Source organism: Dromiciops gliroides, chromosome 1 (assembly GCF_019393635.1).
Source record: "Dromiciops gliroides isolate mDroGli1 chromosome 1, mDroGli1.pri, whole genome shotgun sequence".
In the NCBI taxonomy this organism is placed as follows: domain Eukaryota; kingdom Metazoa; phylum Chordata; class Mammalia; order Microbiotheria; family Microbiotheriidae; genus Dromiciops; species Dromiciops gliroides.
The window spans coordinates 754,717,592-754,732,057 of record NC_057861.1 but is presented as its reverse complement, the minus strand read 5'-3'; the positions used below and the strand labels follow the sequence as shown (position 1 = coordinate 754,732,057).

General features: G+C 49.7%; 1 protein-coding gene across 2 annotated transcripts in view; it reads left to right on the top strand.

The window, feature by feature from the left end:
• VPS41 (VPS41 subunit of HOPS complex) overlaps positions 1-14,466 on the top strand; it is a 177,980-nt gene that overhangs the window by 92,082 nt on the left and 71,432 nt on the right. For both annotated transcript variants that reach the window (XM_043978700.1, XM_043978701.1), the window contains one exon: positions 1,788-1,853. In XM_043978700.1, coding sequence (XP_043834635.1) covers positions 1,788-1,853 — 66 coding nt within the window. The remainder of the gene's footprint in view (positions 1-1,787; positions 1,854-14,466) is intronic.

Below are 14,466 nucleotides of genomic sequence, written 5' to 3'. Positions count from 1 at the left end.
CTCTTCACGACCCCCTTTGGGGTTTTCTTGGCAGAGATCCTGGAGTGGTTTGCCATTTCTTTCTCCAACTCATTTTATAGATGAGTAAACTGAGACAAACAGGGTGAAGTGACTTGCCCAGAGTCACACAGCTCGGAAGTGCCTGACGTCAGATTTTAATTTAAGAAAGGCATCTTCCTGACTCCAGGCCTGGCGATCTCTGTACCATGGTGTCACCAAGCTGCCCTTGCCTAAATTGACAGAGGGTGCAAATAGGAAGGGGACATTGAGAAGGAAGAGGAGGCGATAGACTCACCTTTCTCAAACACTTTAAGGTTTACAGAAAGCTTTTCTCACAACAGCCGTGGCCCTGTGGGTAACCCAGGATGGGCGTCACCGTGCACATTTTATAGATAAGGGAGCAGAGGTTCATTCCAAGAAGGTTGCACAGCGAGAGGGCATCAGAGATGGAATTGGGTATCAAACCAGGCCTGATGCCGAGATCTGGTCCTCTTCCAAGGACCCTGGATAAAGATTGGGCAGTCTGGTGACCTATGGGGATGAGGACAAATGGAAAGGAAACTGACTGAAGACCTGGGAGAGGAGAGGAGCAAAGGGAGGATCGGTGGGCACGCGGGGAGGGCCGGCACTCACTCAAGGGCAGCCGGCACTTACTGGCTGGTCTTTAATGGGACTGCTTGTTGGATTCAGGGCTATGAGGGAAGAAACTGAGATTGACCACTGCGTCATTAAAGATATTTTTATGAGAATTTGTAAAAGCTCGGGAGGACATAAGGAAGTTCTGAAGATGTTCTGGGCATCAGGATCATTTGTGGAGTGCTTTACAGAGACGGTGTGAAGCGGGTCATCTAGGTGTTACCCCCGTGTGATCAGTGAGGAAGCTGAGGCTCACAGACAGTGAAGGGGCTATATGCCCGAGGTCATGCGGCTCACGGGTGTAGAGAGGGGACCGAGCCCCAGGGGAACCTCTGAGCCAGCATCCTGCCCGCTTCTCCCCCTCCCCCGCCCCGCTGCCTTTCACCCGGCAGCCTCCCTTTGGCCATTCTCTCGTAGCCGGCTCAAGCTGGATGTGCAGGGGTTCTGGTGGCTGAGAAGGATCCCTGGAAGACGGACATAAAGTCTGCCAGACAGAAAGTTAGTGAAGGTATCAAGTGAAACCCTTCTTAGGGTGCTCCATGCGCCCACAGCCTGGGGACCGTGTCCTGCCGTGTCATCCCTAGGCTGGGGCTGGGCCTGTGGGGGTGTTCAGTAACCCGAGGAAGGCACATGGTCACACTGCGAAGCCACGGCCTTTGTCCAGCCTTTGACCCCGGCTCCACATGCGCTGGCTGTTTGAAAATCATCTCTTTGGGCCTCAGTTTTCTCAGCTGTTAAATCAGTCCTGGGCCCCCTGTTTCACAGGGTTGGCCGATGTAAGAACACAGCAGGTGTGCCAGAAAGCTAGAAGCTGGAGGGGAGACCTGGATTCTTTCGGCAGCTATCACCTCACTCTGAGGGAGGAATTGCGCCCTCCGTCCTGACTGGGTTTGGACAGTTTTGTGCCCCTGCAGACCCCACATCAGTCCTGCAGGCGTTTCCCGTGGCACAGGCTCCTGGTGAGCAGCGTCTAAGCTTTGTGGGCTGCACAGGGGCTCGGAGGACTCCCTGGGGACGGGGCAGGAGCCACTCATGGCCTGGGAAGGTCCTAAGTGAAAGCACCCTTTCTTCTGCCAAGGGAGGCATCCAGGTCCTTGTTGGAGCCACGGAGGCTAATGAGTAGAAATGTGTTTCCTCTGCTTCCTTTGCAGATCATTGCGGTTCACCCCCAGTTTTTGAGGTCCCATTGCAAGCAGTTTGTAACTGGAGGAAAGAAGGTAAGTGGCAAGTGATGCTTTTTTGTCCTCAAAAGCCAGATTTGGGCTTTCTCATGATTTGGTCATGAAGTTTATCAAACCCTTCTTTTATTCTGAAAAGTTTAAAATAGTATTTATTAAAGTAATTCCACAAACTGTATTTCAGAAGTGATCATAAAGGGAAGGGAAATGCCCGTTTGGCCGGGGAAGGCAGATCGGTCTCAGTGCTTTTCAGTGGTGTTTGCTTAGAGTAGGAGGGGAGAGAGCAGACGTGCCTGGCATCGGCATGTGCCCACCACAAAGCAACGTGGCATCCGGACCACAGAATGCCTCCCCACCCCCACAGCTAGAGCGTGATCCTGCAGGTGATTGTACTTCTTGTTACCCAGTTCTCCAGACTCTCCCAGGCGGACCATCTCCCCCCCCCCCCCCCCCCCCCCCCCCCCCGCCCCACAAAGGGTGCCCAGCCTGGAGGGGGCCTTCTCCCCGGGGGCCTCCAAGGGCCCAGCCTCGGCTGCCTGGCCTTTGGGCTGCATCCGAGGCCGACATGAGCAGACATCATGTGGAGGACACCTGGTAGACAGCTGTTACCATCCCCCCTCCAGGCAAGGATTAGGCGGAGCCCAGTGTTCTTCACACTCTAGTCATAGCTTAAATCCCAATGCTGGGACTTCCCAGAGGCACCGAGAGAAGGGTCTGGGTGCCTCAGCGCAGTCAGATGGGGTTTCAGCTGCAGTCTGGGTTGTCCTGTGGTCACGTGTGTGTTCACGCCCTCATCCCCAGCTGTGCATTTAAGCAGAGGGCCCTGAGCCCTAGGCCAGCCCTCCGATGATGGAAAGTTTGACAGGTCACATTCACAGAGCGCTCCAAGGTTTCTGGGTATCTTTAGATGAGCAAACTGAGGCTCTTTGTTACTTCGCTGTAATCACATAGCTCAGAGGGGCCAAGGGTGCGAGGCCCGGTCTCCTGTCTTTGGGCCCTTGGAGTTGGCCGATGGGGTATAAGCCCGGCTGCCAGGCTGGGCAGAGCTTTCTGTAGGAGCACAGAGAAGACCTGTCCTGCAGAGGCCCGCTCTGCCTAAGGAGGCGGCCTCCCTGGGTCCCTGTCACAAGAACACACAGACCAGGGTCACTCAGAACTTGGGGGAGAAGGTGGCTCAGATCCATCTCGCTGGGAAGCAGCAGAGACAGCAGTGAGCTCCCTGGACTCTGAAGAGGTGGGGCTGGGGGGGGGGGGTCTGCTTCCCAAGGATACCCAAAGAAGGTCACAAGGGCTTTTGAAGGGAACCTGCCCTTCACTCTGGGGGCAGGGATCATCTGGAAGCTAGCTAGCTGATGGAGCATGTGGGGTTGTATGCATGCCCCCTACAAACACTGGTCTAAAGTGAGGAGGCAGATCAGGCAGGATGCTTCTTTGGAACGGGAGGCACACGGGCTGTTACTGTCTAAGGAATTGGAGAGATTTTTATCATTGGCTTCTCTAAGCCATGGGAAGACAACGTAATGGGCTTCCCATGGCACTGCGAGGTGGGGGCAGAGGTGAGAGAAGGCCGTGAGCCCTGACTGCTTGTTGCGCTTCCTCTCTGGGCATCTTCTCTCTTTCGTACAGTGAGCTACCAGGATGCTGGCGCTGTAGCCGCCTTCACCTGGGATGAAGGGGGAATTTGTGCCCGTCTGACGGAGACTTCTGTTTGGGATTCTCAAGGGAGCTTCTTAGCACTCGGGTGCCAAGGCCGGATCAGTGGGAGCATAAAGAGCTTATTCTGAATTCTGTTTTGTTTCCAAGTTGATCAAAGCAGCACAGCCAAAGCCCCGAAAGGGCTCCCCAGTCCTGGTCCAAGGGACGGAGCTCGGGGCCTCTGCAGGCAGCTGTGGGGTGGCAGCCAGGCTCCTATTTGGAGGAGCCGCCACCGAGGATCGCGGTGTTTTTTGGTGACTTGCCAGACATTCAGAGTCAGCACATTCACTCGTGCTTTCGGTGCCCTTTACCTTTGAACTCTCTTCATAATAGCGGGGCGGACAACTTTGACAAATTATTAAATTGTCAGGATGCTGTTGGCGGCAGAGTTCATTTTTAGAAAGCAGAGAGTCAGCTCTTTGATGTGGTGGTGGCTGGGCGACAGGGACAGACTGCCTCGTAAGCTGTAAAGTGCCGGCCGGCCGAGCACAGTGAGCCATGGGGCTGCCGTGTGCGGCCTCACACATGTTGTGGCGCTGGACTCAAACGTGAGCTGAGCTTCCTGGTTTTACTATCGACCCGCGCTCTCTTCATCTCGGACCAGAACCTGTAGGCGTTCTAAGTTGGGTAAGGAAGATGTTCATTAAAAAAGAGATCGTAGTGGTGTCAAGATGTGTTGTATTTTAATAGCTCCAGTATAGGGGCAGCTGTGTGGCACAGTTAATAGAGTATCGGGCCTGGAGTCAGGAAGACTCCTCTTCCCGAGTTCAGATCTGCCCTCAAACACTTACAAGCTGTGTGACCCTGGGCAAGTCACTTCATCCTGTTGGCCTCAGTTCCCTTATCTGTAAAATGAGCTGGAGAAGGAAATGGCCGACCGCTCCAGAAGCTTTGCCAAGAAAACCCCAGGTGAGGTCGCAGAGAGTTGGACAGGACTGAAATGACTCAGTCACCACGACAACAAGCCCCACGATTCTTTTCTTCCCGCACTGAAGTCTTGCTCCAGGCCCTGCTGGCGTGTCAGGGAGTCTGGATTCATGCCGACTGTCCCAGTGAGAACACAGGCCCCGGCAGAGGAACCTGCACATGCCTGGCATCGATTCAGTTTTTAAGCCTTATTGTACATTATTGAGAGTGCCAGCAGCTCTGAAACAGATATCTGGGCATTGTTCTCATTTTATCCAGGAAGAAACTGAGGCTCCAAGAGGTCTGACTCATCTAGTCAAGGTCAAAGCTTTGATGTCAGTCCAGCCCTTTGTCCACCAGGCCACATGGTCAAAGCAGAAAAAGCACAAGAGAATGAGTCCTCCCATGGATGGCATGTCTTTTAATCATCTGAGGACCAGCCCGTGACCAGGCCATGAGGCCCTGACATTTTCCCAGCACAGACACTCAGAAAGACCAGCCTGCCCTGGTTGAGAGCTGGGCTGTGGGGAGGATGCCCACGGTTCTTTGCACTCTTCAGGTAGGACCCATGGGTGCTTGGAGGGGGCTATTGGCCACCAGCCTTTGTCTGTGCTGGGTGCATTACTAATGCACCCAGTTGAGTTCCATTTCAATGTGTCATTCCCAAAGTACAACCTTAGAGACCTCAGAAGTCAAGGATCTTTCTTTTTTTTTTCTTTTTTTCTTTAGAATTTTATTTTTCCCAAATTACATGTAAAAACAAATTTTAACATCGATTTTTAAAACTTTGTGTTCCAAATTCTCTTCCTCCCTCCCTCCCCACCCCGTTAAGAACTCAAGCAATTCAATATAAGTTTTACATGTGAAGTCATGCAAAACATTTCCACATTAGTCAGGTTGTGAAAGAAAACACACACACACACACACACACACACAACTTTAGAAAAAGAAACTAACAAAAAAATTATGCTTCAATCTATATTCAGACACCATCAGTTCTCTCTCTGTAAATGGATTGTACTTTTCATAAGTCCTTCAGTGTTGTCTTGGATCATTGTATTGCTGAAAATAACCAAGTCATTCACAGCAGATCATCTCACAATATTGCTGTTATTTTGTATACTGTATTTCACTTTGCTTCAGCTCATGTAGGTCTTCCTGGGTTTTTCTGATAGCATCCTGCTTATCTTTTTTTTTTTAATGGTAAACTACGTTTATGTGGTACTTTAAAGAGAGATTTCCTTACAATAAACCCATGAGGTTGATTATTGTAACAATAATAATAGGTAACATTTATATATCATCAATAATCTCTTTCAATTCCTGCCAAGACCAGCCTGTCAAATTTCTAGAGTGCCAAGCCAGGCTTAGTAGAGAGAGTCTTGCAGGCTGGCTTAGCTGGAAGGGGACCCCGTGAACACAGTGAGTTTTTCCTCCCCAGTGGAGGTGGGACCACATCTGAAAATGTCTGCCTAAAGATGGGAAATATCCAGATCAGGAGTGGAAGGTAGGGGACGCACAGTGAGGCCACACCCGGGGAAGGAGGATACGGACATTTGTGAACTTAAAGCAGTGTCCCTCAGCACTGTGATGTGGTGGCGAGGGATGCCACCTTGGTCTCCTGTTGAATTAGTAATAATAACGACAGTAGCAATGATTGCCCACATTTACACAGCAATTTAAAGTTCGCAAAGCACTTTTCAAATGTGACCTGATTTGATCCTTACCATCGCCCTGGGAGTTTATTATCTCCATTTTACAGATGAGGAAACTGAGGCAGTCAGGTCAGTGACTTGCCCAGGGTCACACAGTGGGTCAGTGCCTGAGGCTGGATTTGAATTCAGGGCTTGTCCAGTGCTCTATATTGTGGCACCCACTCCTTCCTACCTTACCTTCTAGCACTAGATGGAATTGTTTTCAGTTTCATGAGCAGACACATGGCGTCCAACATGAAAAAGATCATTTGTGTGTGCTCTGGCCAAGTTCCGAGTATTGGTTTATTTGTGGATGCCACATTTGAGGGAGGGTCTTCATCAGTTGAAACCTGCAGAGGATGACTATGATGTTGAGGTTTATTCTTCCATATTGAGAACCCAGAAAGAACTGGGGCTAGCTGTGTGACCCTGGGCAAGTCACTTAACCCCCATTGCCCTGCAAAAAAAAACCAAAAAAAAAACCGGGGGCATCTTGGGAGACACAATGACTGTTGTCAAGTATTTGAGGGCTGTTTTGTGGGAAAGGGACTTGATTTGTTCTCTTTGGCCGTGCAAGAAAGAGCTAGAGCGTGGGTAGGACTTGTAGAGAAATAGATTGTTGCATTGTCATAGTTCCCAAGCCTCCACTGACAGTGCCAGTGTCCTAGGTTGATGCACTCCATTGATGAGGTGAGAAGAGGCTCCTGGGGGGGGGGGGGGTCATGCCGCACAGAGTGGCCGCCTCTTCAATGCAGCAGATTTCTCCTGTTGTCTGGCAGTCTCCACTGGAGAAATCGAGCTCTGGATGCTTAGAACTGAGAAGACGGCTCCCAGGACTAGGGATATCCAGCTTTAGATCACTAGCCAGTGTTTGGAGAGACGTGATGCAGAAACCCCTCAAAGATAGAGACCTCGTCCACACTGGTCTGTGCGCCCTCTCTTCAGGGGCCAGGCTGGTGCCATGTCTTCAAGCCCCACAGAGCTCTTGTTCATCCTTCCTTGGAATCTGTGGGAGACAGTTGCATTCCTTAGCTCCAGAACGAGGGGAGAAGCTGCCTGTATTTTAACTTCTTTTTTTTAACTGACACAGTCCCTCCTGGCACAGGGTGCATTTGTCCACATCCCTGGTTCTGAAAAGGTCTTGGGATTTCTGGGGAGGATCAATCACTGCCCCATCCCACATAATCAGAAGAGAATCCACATGGCATAGTTTGCAGGGGCCTCCCGATGCCAACTAAAAAAATTCCTCCAGATTTCCTTCAGCAAAGTTTATCAGACTGTGCCAAAAATACAATGCAGAGAGATGAAGGGGTGCAGGTCTCCCTTTTGGTGGACCTAATCAATACATCACCACCAAATACAAACATGATGCAACTTTAATAACAACAAAAAATAGTGCACAATGTTTATGTGAAGAGTGGATCGTTCATAAAGACAGTGAGCTTATTCCCATTTGTGTCTATTTTCTGAATGGCCAGGTTGAGTAAGTACGCATTAATTAATCACCTACCATGTATGAGGCACCATTCTGGGGACTAGAGATAACAGTGAAAGGCACAAACATGGTGCCTGCTCTCGAGTTGCTAATGGAGGAGATGACATGCAGACGATGATGTACCAGCAAGCTATTTACAGGGTAAATGTGACAGAATCAACAGAGGGAGGGTGCACCATCAAGGGGTGGGGCGTCTTCTGTTAGCACAGTGAGGGTGCTGGGGTCGCTGGATCTCAGGGTCTGCAGGGCGGGATGTGGCATAATGACACTGGAAAGTTGGGAAAGGACTAACTTATGACAGACTCTGAATACAAGACAGGTTTTGCCTGTCTTGAGGTGACTGGGAACTGTTGGCGTTTTTTGAATGGGGTGACATGGTCAAATTTGTGCTTTAAGAAGGTCACGTTGGCAGCTGGATGGAGGCTGGATTGGAGTGGGGAAAGCCTGGAGGCAGGCAGGCCCCCGGAGGGATTGCGGTGACTGCGAGGTCAGGGCAAGGGGGGTGGATTCTGAGATGTCATTCCGAGGAGTTGAGAGGACGTGACAACTTATTGGCTATGAGGGTAGAAAATGGCCCATCAGTTGACACTTGAGTGACTGGGAAGATGGTGGTGCTCTCTGTGGTTACAGGGAATATAGGAAGAGGGGAAGATTTGGTGGGAAAGAGGAGTTCTGTTTTAGACATGTGGGCTGTATGGTCGTCAGGATGCCAGTCTGGAGGCTAGAGAGTGGTTAGGCCAGGGCAGCACACACTAGAGGTGATAACTGAAGCCCTGGCTGCTGCTGAGATCATGAAGTGAGAACGAGAAGGAAGGAGAGAGCTTTGTGGAACACCTGCCATTAGCAGGTGTGACCTGCATGAAGGTCCTTCCAAGGAAGCTGAAGAGGAAGGGCCGGCCAGGAAGAGGAGCGGGACAGAATCATGTCATGCAAACCTAGAGAGAAGGGAGATTGAGGAGAAGCTGGTCAGCAGCGCCTTGGACATCCCCAAAGATGTGCACAACAATAGTGCTAGCGGCTCTTTGTGGTGGCCAAGAATTGGAACTCAAAGGAAGGCCCATCCATTGGGGAATGGCTAAACAAGGCGTGGTATGTGGTGGTGATGGGATGTTGTGTGGTAAGAAGTGACCAGCAGGAGGATTTCAGAAAGGCCTGGAAAGACTGATATGAACGGACATGTAGTGAAGAGAGCAGAACCAGGAGATCGTGGTGCACAGAGACAGCAGTACTGCTGGATGAAGAACTGTGAGTGACTTAAATGATCCAGGACAGTCCCAAAGGACTAATGATGAAGCAGACTATCCACCTCCAAAGAAAAGAACTGATACTCGCTGAACACAAACTGAAGCAGGCTATTTTTCTCTTTCTTTCATTTTTTTCCCCTTTATTCAGGTTTTCTTGTACAAAATGACTAATATGGTCATGTTTTTCATAATTGCACATGTATGACCTAAAAAAAATACCCTAGTGCCTTGGGCTACAGAGAGGTCAAGATGGGTGAACATTGAGAAAAGGCCATTCACTTTGTCAAGAGGAGTTTTGGTGAAACGATGAGCTCAGAAGCCAGACTTTAGAGACTTCATAAGAGAGTGAGAGGAAAAACAGTGGCAGCATTGATAGTGGAGAGTTGGTGGGCACAGACAGGTCTGTTGAGGGGCTTTGAGGATGGGAGCACAGGGAGATGTCTGTAGGCAGTGGAGATGAGGGATGAGAGATTAGTGGGTAGATAACAGAGGGGGATCTGCTAGAGAAGTGAAGGTGACAGGGTCACTTATGCATGGACAGGTTCTTGTCTTCACAAGGACGAGGGCTCCCCTTTTCCTACAAGGGGAAGAATGCCTGAAGGAGAGTTGCCCAAGGCGCCTGAGAGGTGTCACGTGAGGAGGAGGGAGCAAAGGGGAGCACGAGCAAGTGGCCTTCATTCTTCCCCTAGAATATGAGGATGGGATGGGGCAGGGGACATTTGAGGAGGACCCTCCCTGCTGCTTCAGTGGAGAGTGAGACACGGAGTAGATGGAGGAAATGCAAAAGGATCGCCTTGCAACATGAGGGACAGCTGAGATTATGGAATTGCCGTACACCGTGGACTCCGTTGGCACAACTCCACGATCTTCTCCAGCTTCATTGGGCAGCCGGCAAGTGGGAGCGAAGGCCATGGATAGGGGGACTGGTCAAAGGCTCAGCAGGGCATGCTGGGTCATAGGATGGGGATCAGTTCAGGAGAGCTGACAGAGCAGAATGGAGGGGATCCCTTGAGGCATCAAGACAGAGAACAGGCAAGAGTAGCAGTGCAGGGCTGCTGGACTGGGAGACTTGAGGGGCAGAAGGATTGGTGACCTCTGCGCAGCCAAAGATTGGGGCCATAGCTTTACTCTTTCTAGGGAGCAGCTTCCATTGCTAGCCTCATTACCTGATGTCTGAGGGCCACCGGGCTCATCTTCTCCATGGTCCATCCCCTCTCTCATTTCAAGATCATCCATTCCTAACCCACGTTGTAAGCAAGGGGTAACTAGGGCCAGGTTGGATATTGGAAGAAAAAGCAGACTTATGAGGCACATGAGCAACAAGACAGAGGACTAGACGTTTTCCCTGGTCCTCACAACTTCTGCAGCCTCTCCAAAACAGGGATTCTTTGTAAGAGCTAAAGCACTTTCAGCTGTCTCGGTGGTCTAGGACACCAAGAATCCAAACAGGGTAAAACTCATTGAAAACAGAAAAGATGGATCCTAAGCCCATTGTGGACTCTAGGCGCACCACTCCGACCCCCACCCGGCCACAGGCCAGCCATGTGCTTAGAAGGAGCTCAGTTCCCAACCCTGACTCTGATTAGGGATGATGTGGTTCTTAATCCAGAATTACTGATGGTTAGTGTCTTGGTCATCGGAGCCCACCCATCCCTGGGGCATCATCCTGCCTCTGCCTTCTTTCTCTGGGGGTTTGGGATGAGCTCTCTGATTAGTTTTCTGCCTCCATTGACCTCCCGTGCTCCCTCTTGTTTTACCATCATTTCTTATTTCTCCCTTCCACTGCCTCACCCTGAATTGAGCAAGAGGAAAGAAAGTCCTCATAACAAGGATGCATAGTCCAGCAGAACACGTTCCCATGTTGGCCATGTCCAAAAATGTGCCTCATTCTGCATTTTAAGTTGATCACCTCTCTAGCAGGAGGTGAACTGACCTCTGGATTTCCTTATGAGTTTACCTTGCAAATAAATAGTTTGACATTCTCATAAAGAAAAGAAGAAAACCAAATTACTAGTATCAAAAATGAAAATTTCCACCTATATCCTGATACAGCTAGATGGCTTAGTGAATACAGTGCTGGGCCTGGAGTCAGGAAGACATGAGTTCAAATCCAGCCTCAGACTCTAGCTGTGTGACCCTGGGTAAGTCATTTTACCTGTTTGCCTTTATCCACTGGAGAAGGAAATGGCAAACCTTTCCAGTATTTTTGCCAAGAAAACCACATGGAAAGTACTAGTGTGCCATGGTCCATGGGGTCATAAAGAGTCAGACAGGACAGACTGAATGAATAACAACAACAAGATCTATCTCCTACAATGTCTGTGAGAATAAAAGAAGCAAAAATATCCAGTGCTTCAGAACACTGAAAACATTGCAGGAAATAACAGTATGCTGTCAGAAGACTGCTGGCAAGGAGACCGGGAGAGGTCTGCTTCCAGGTCCTCCTGCTGACACCATGCAACAAGGACATGCGCCAACCTTGCAGGGAGGTGCTAAGGATAACCCAGAATAGTGGAGGTAACACACTCTGCAAAGGGTAAGCACCGGACAAATGTCAGCAATTGTCATCAATAGCACAAAAGTAGGGCAGGAGCATTACGTGTGTGATAGCCCAAACCTGAGGTGCTTAATGCCAACCCAAACATGTATCAATGGGGAATGCCTCAACAGTTCTTTGCTGGTTGGGAGTTCAGGTGGCTTACTTGTTCCTTTTAGGCAGGTAACAGATTTCAGGCAGAAATGAGTGTGAAGGGTAGGGGGTTCTATGAAGGTACAAAGTAAGTCTGGAGAATCTCTCCTCACTGCTCAAGGACTCCCCATTATCACTGAAAGAAGGGGAAGTGCAGGGGAAGGAGAAAAAGGCCTTTTTACCTGCACTACGCCGGACAGCAGAGTAGAGGAGGCACCCAGGGGTCAAAAGAAGACAGATCCCAAGAAAGAAGCCAGTAGTGAAACCCATATCCTCGAACATCCAGAATATTTATACACAGACACTCAGGGTGAAGGGGATAGTGGTGTTCTTGCTCAGTTGCTTTTTCAGTCATGTCCAACTCTTCATGACTCCTTCTGGGGTTTTCTTGGAAAAGATACGGAAATGGTTTGTTGTTTCCTTCTTCAGCTCATTTTAAAGATGAGGAAACTGAGGCAAACAGGGTGAAGTGACTTGCCTAGGATCAGAGAACAGCTTGCAGTCGTCTTGGTGATAGATGTCGTGAGGATCCAGGTATCTTGAAAGATCACGGTTCTAGAGTCTGAAGGGACTCCAGAGGTCCTCTAACCCAACCCCTTCGTTTTACAGTTGAGGAAACTGAGGCACAGGAAGAGTAAGTTACTTGTCCCAGATCCCATAGGTCATAAGTGGCAGAAGTGAGAACTGAACCCAGGCCCTCATACTCCATACCCAGTGCTCTTTGTACCCACCACAAAGCATCACTGCTTGCCCTGGTAGCAGTTAACTGACATAACCACCATAAAGTATTGGACTTATACTTAAGACTGAAACTGGGTAAATACCCTCGATGGAAGAGCAGTCTGGATTGAGAGGAGGGTTGGGAAGAATTCATATTAGTAAAATGGAACATGCTCATATTGCTTAGAGAGGCAGGCCCCTGGACCCGGGAGCAAGGCCGAAGCAGGAAGCGAGACAGCGGCACTGAGCCTCTTCTGCCTCTCACCTACAGCAGCGTCAGTAGAGCCCAGTCACCCCAAGAGCTTCTGTCTGTCTTCCCCTTCTCCAAGGAGAACCCTCTCTTTTCATTCTTGGGTTTACAAGCTCCTCTGGACTCGAGCCTTTCTTGTCTTTCTTCCTCACCTTCATTGCATCCCTTCTTTTGGGTCCTGGTTGTTTCTCCTGCTTGTTTTCATTCTCTTTCATTTACTTTCTTTAGCCCACAATTCTTCCCAGTGCTGCCCACCATCACTCATCTCTCTTCTGCCTGGATTTGCTCATGTTTCTCAACCTCTTCCCCTATTTCCCCCCTTTCTTCCAGTCATCTGCTCCCTCCTGTGTCCCCCACTGCTACCTGCTTCTCACCACTTTGTAGCAGCTCAGAGGCCTCTAGGAAGCCCCCATATCCAAGTACCTACGGATCAAAGAGGAGCCAGACATGCTCCTCCTTTTCCCCTCTTCAGGAGGAGAGGGGCTGCGGGTACGTGTCTGGGGAGTAGAGGTGTGGCTGTGTGGGTCTAGGGGGAGTGCAGGAGTGTGCGGAGGGGACTGCCCCACTTTATTCCAGCCCACTGCCAACCCTGTGAGGAGCACAGGGGCTGCAGGGTTGTGCATCTTAAGCGCTGCCCCGTTGTGACCAAGTGTAGATGAATTTACCGTCACATACTGCCCGTGGAGGACCAAAGTATATTGTGGAGGGTGGGGAGGAGCAGGCAGGAGCGGGTGACTGGGCTGCTTCTGGTGAAATGGAAGCCCTGTGAATGCCGCCTGCCAGACGGCGGATTTACAGGAAAAAAAGCCCGAAAATACTTTCCCCAGCAACAGCAACAGCAACAGCAACACAAAGTGTCCTCTTGGAAGCTGTTTTTCCTTTCTCTGTACTTAGCTCCCATTGAGCTTAAATTGCTCTCAGCATTGTGATAATGGCAATTCAATATTACAGAGATGGGGAAGATGAACCAAATAAATTAACCAGCTGCTTTTAAGGAAATAACACTCAATGGCTTCCCCTTGAAAATGCTTTGTAGAGCATTCAGGCCTGCTCTGTTGGGCTCTCACAGGCTCTTTGGCAAGAAGAAAGAAATAGATTTTATTAAATATCACTAGAAATCCAGGCATATCATTTCATTGCCATTAAATTAGGAGAGTGTTTGCGAGGCAGGCGCTCTGTAATTCTTTTTTAAAGCGAAGCAGCTGAAGTGCGTGCGTTTCTCTTGGCACCTCTGCCTTTCAGGCCAGTTCCAGTGGAAATCCCCAGGTATCGGAGTGCAAAGGCTAACAGAGGGTTGCAGTCACTCTCCTGCCCATGTAGGCTCCCACCTACCACAGCGTGTGGTCTAGAGGACTTTGGCCATGGTAGGCCTACTTGGAGAGGTTATTAGTTTTGTTTTAGTTTAAGTTTAGTTTAGTTTGGCAAATGACTGGGCATCAGTCTGAGCGGTGAATCAGAGAGGAGGTGCATTGTGGTGGGAAGATCAATTAAGAAACTCTTTCAATCATTTTACAGTAAGAGTTGAGGATCTGACCCAAGCTCAGGTGGTTGCAATGGTAGAGAAAAGGAAGGAGCATAAGTCTGAGAGAGATGGTGGAGGAGGCAGCCATAAGCTTTGTTCACTGATCAATTGGTTGTAAGGGGGCATGGGAGATGGTAGCACCAAAGATGACGAAGAATTTGGGCTGGTGTGACGGAGAAGATGGTGGTCTAAATAGAAAAAGGGAAACTGGAATGAGGAGCTGGCTTAGGAGGGAAATGAGGTTAGCTTTTTACATCCCGAATTTGAGGGGCTGGTAGGACTTCTATATGGAGAGAACTTCTAGTAGGCCACTGGAAACACGAGGCATGGACCTGCTTGGGACTGAAGATAAGGTTAGTGTCTTCAGCAAGGTGACCATTGAAGCTGTGGACAGGAATGAGATCATGACCAGGAGCTTTGGGGTCAGTGAGTCTGAC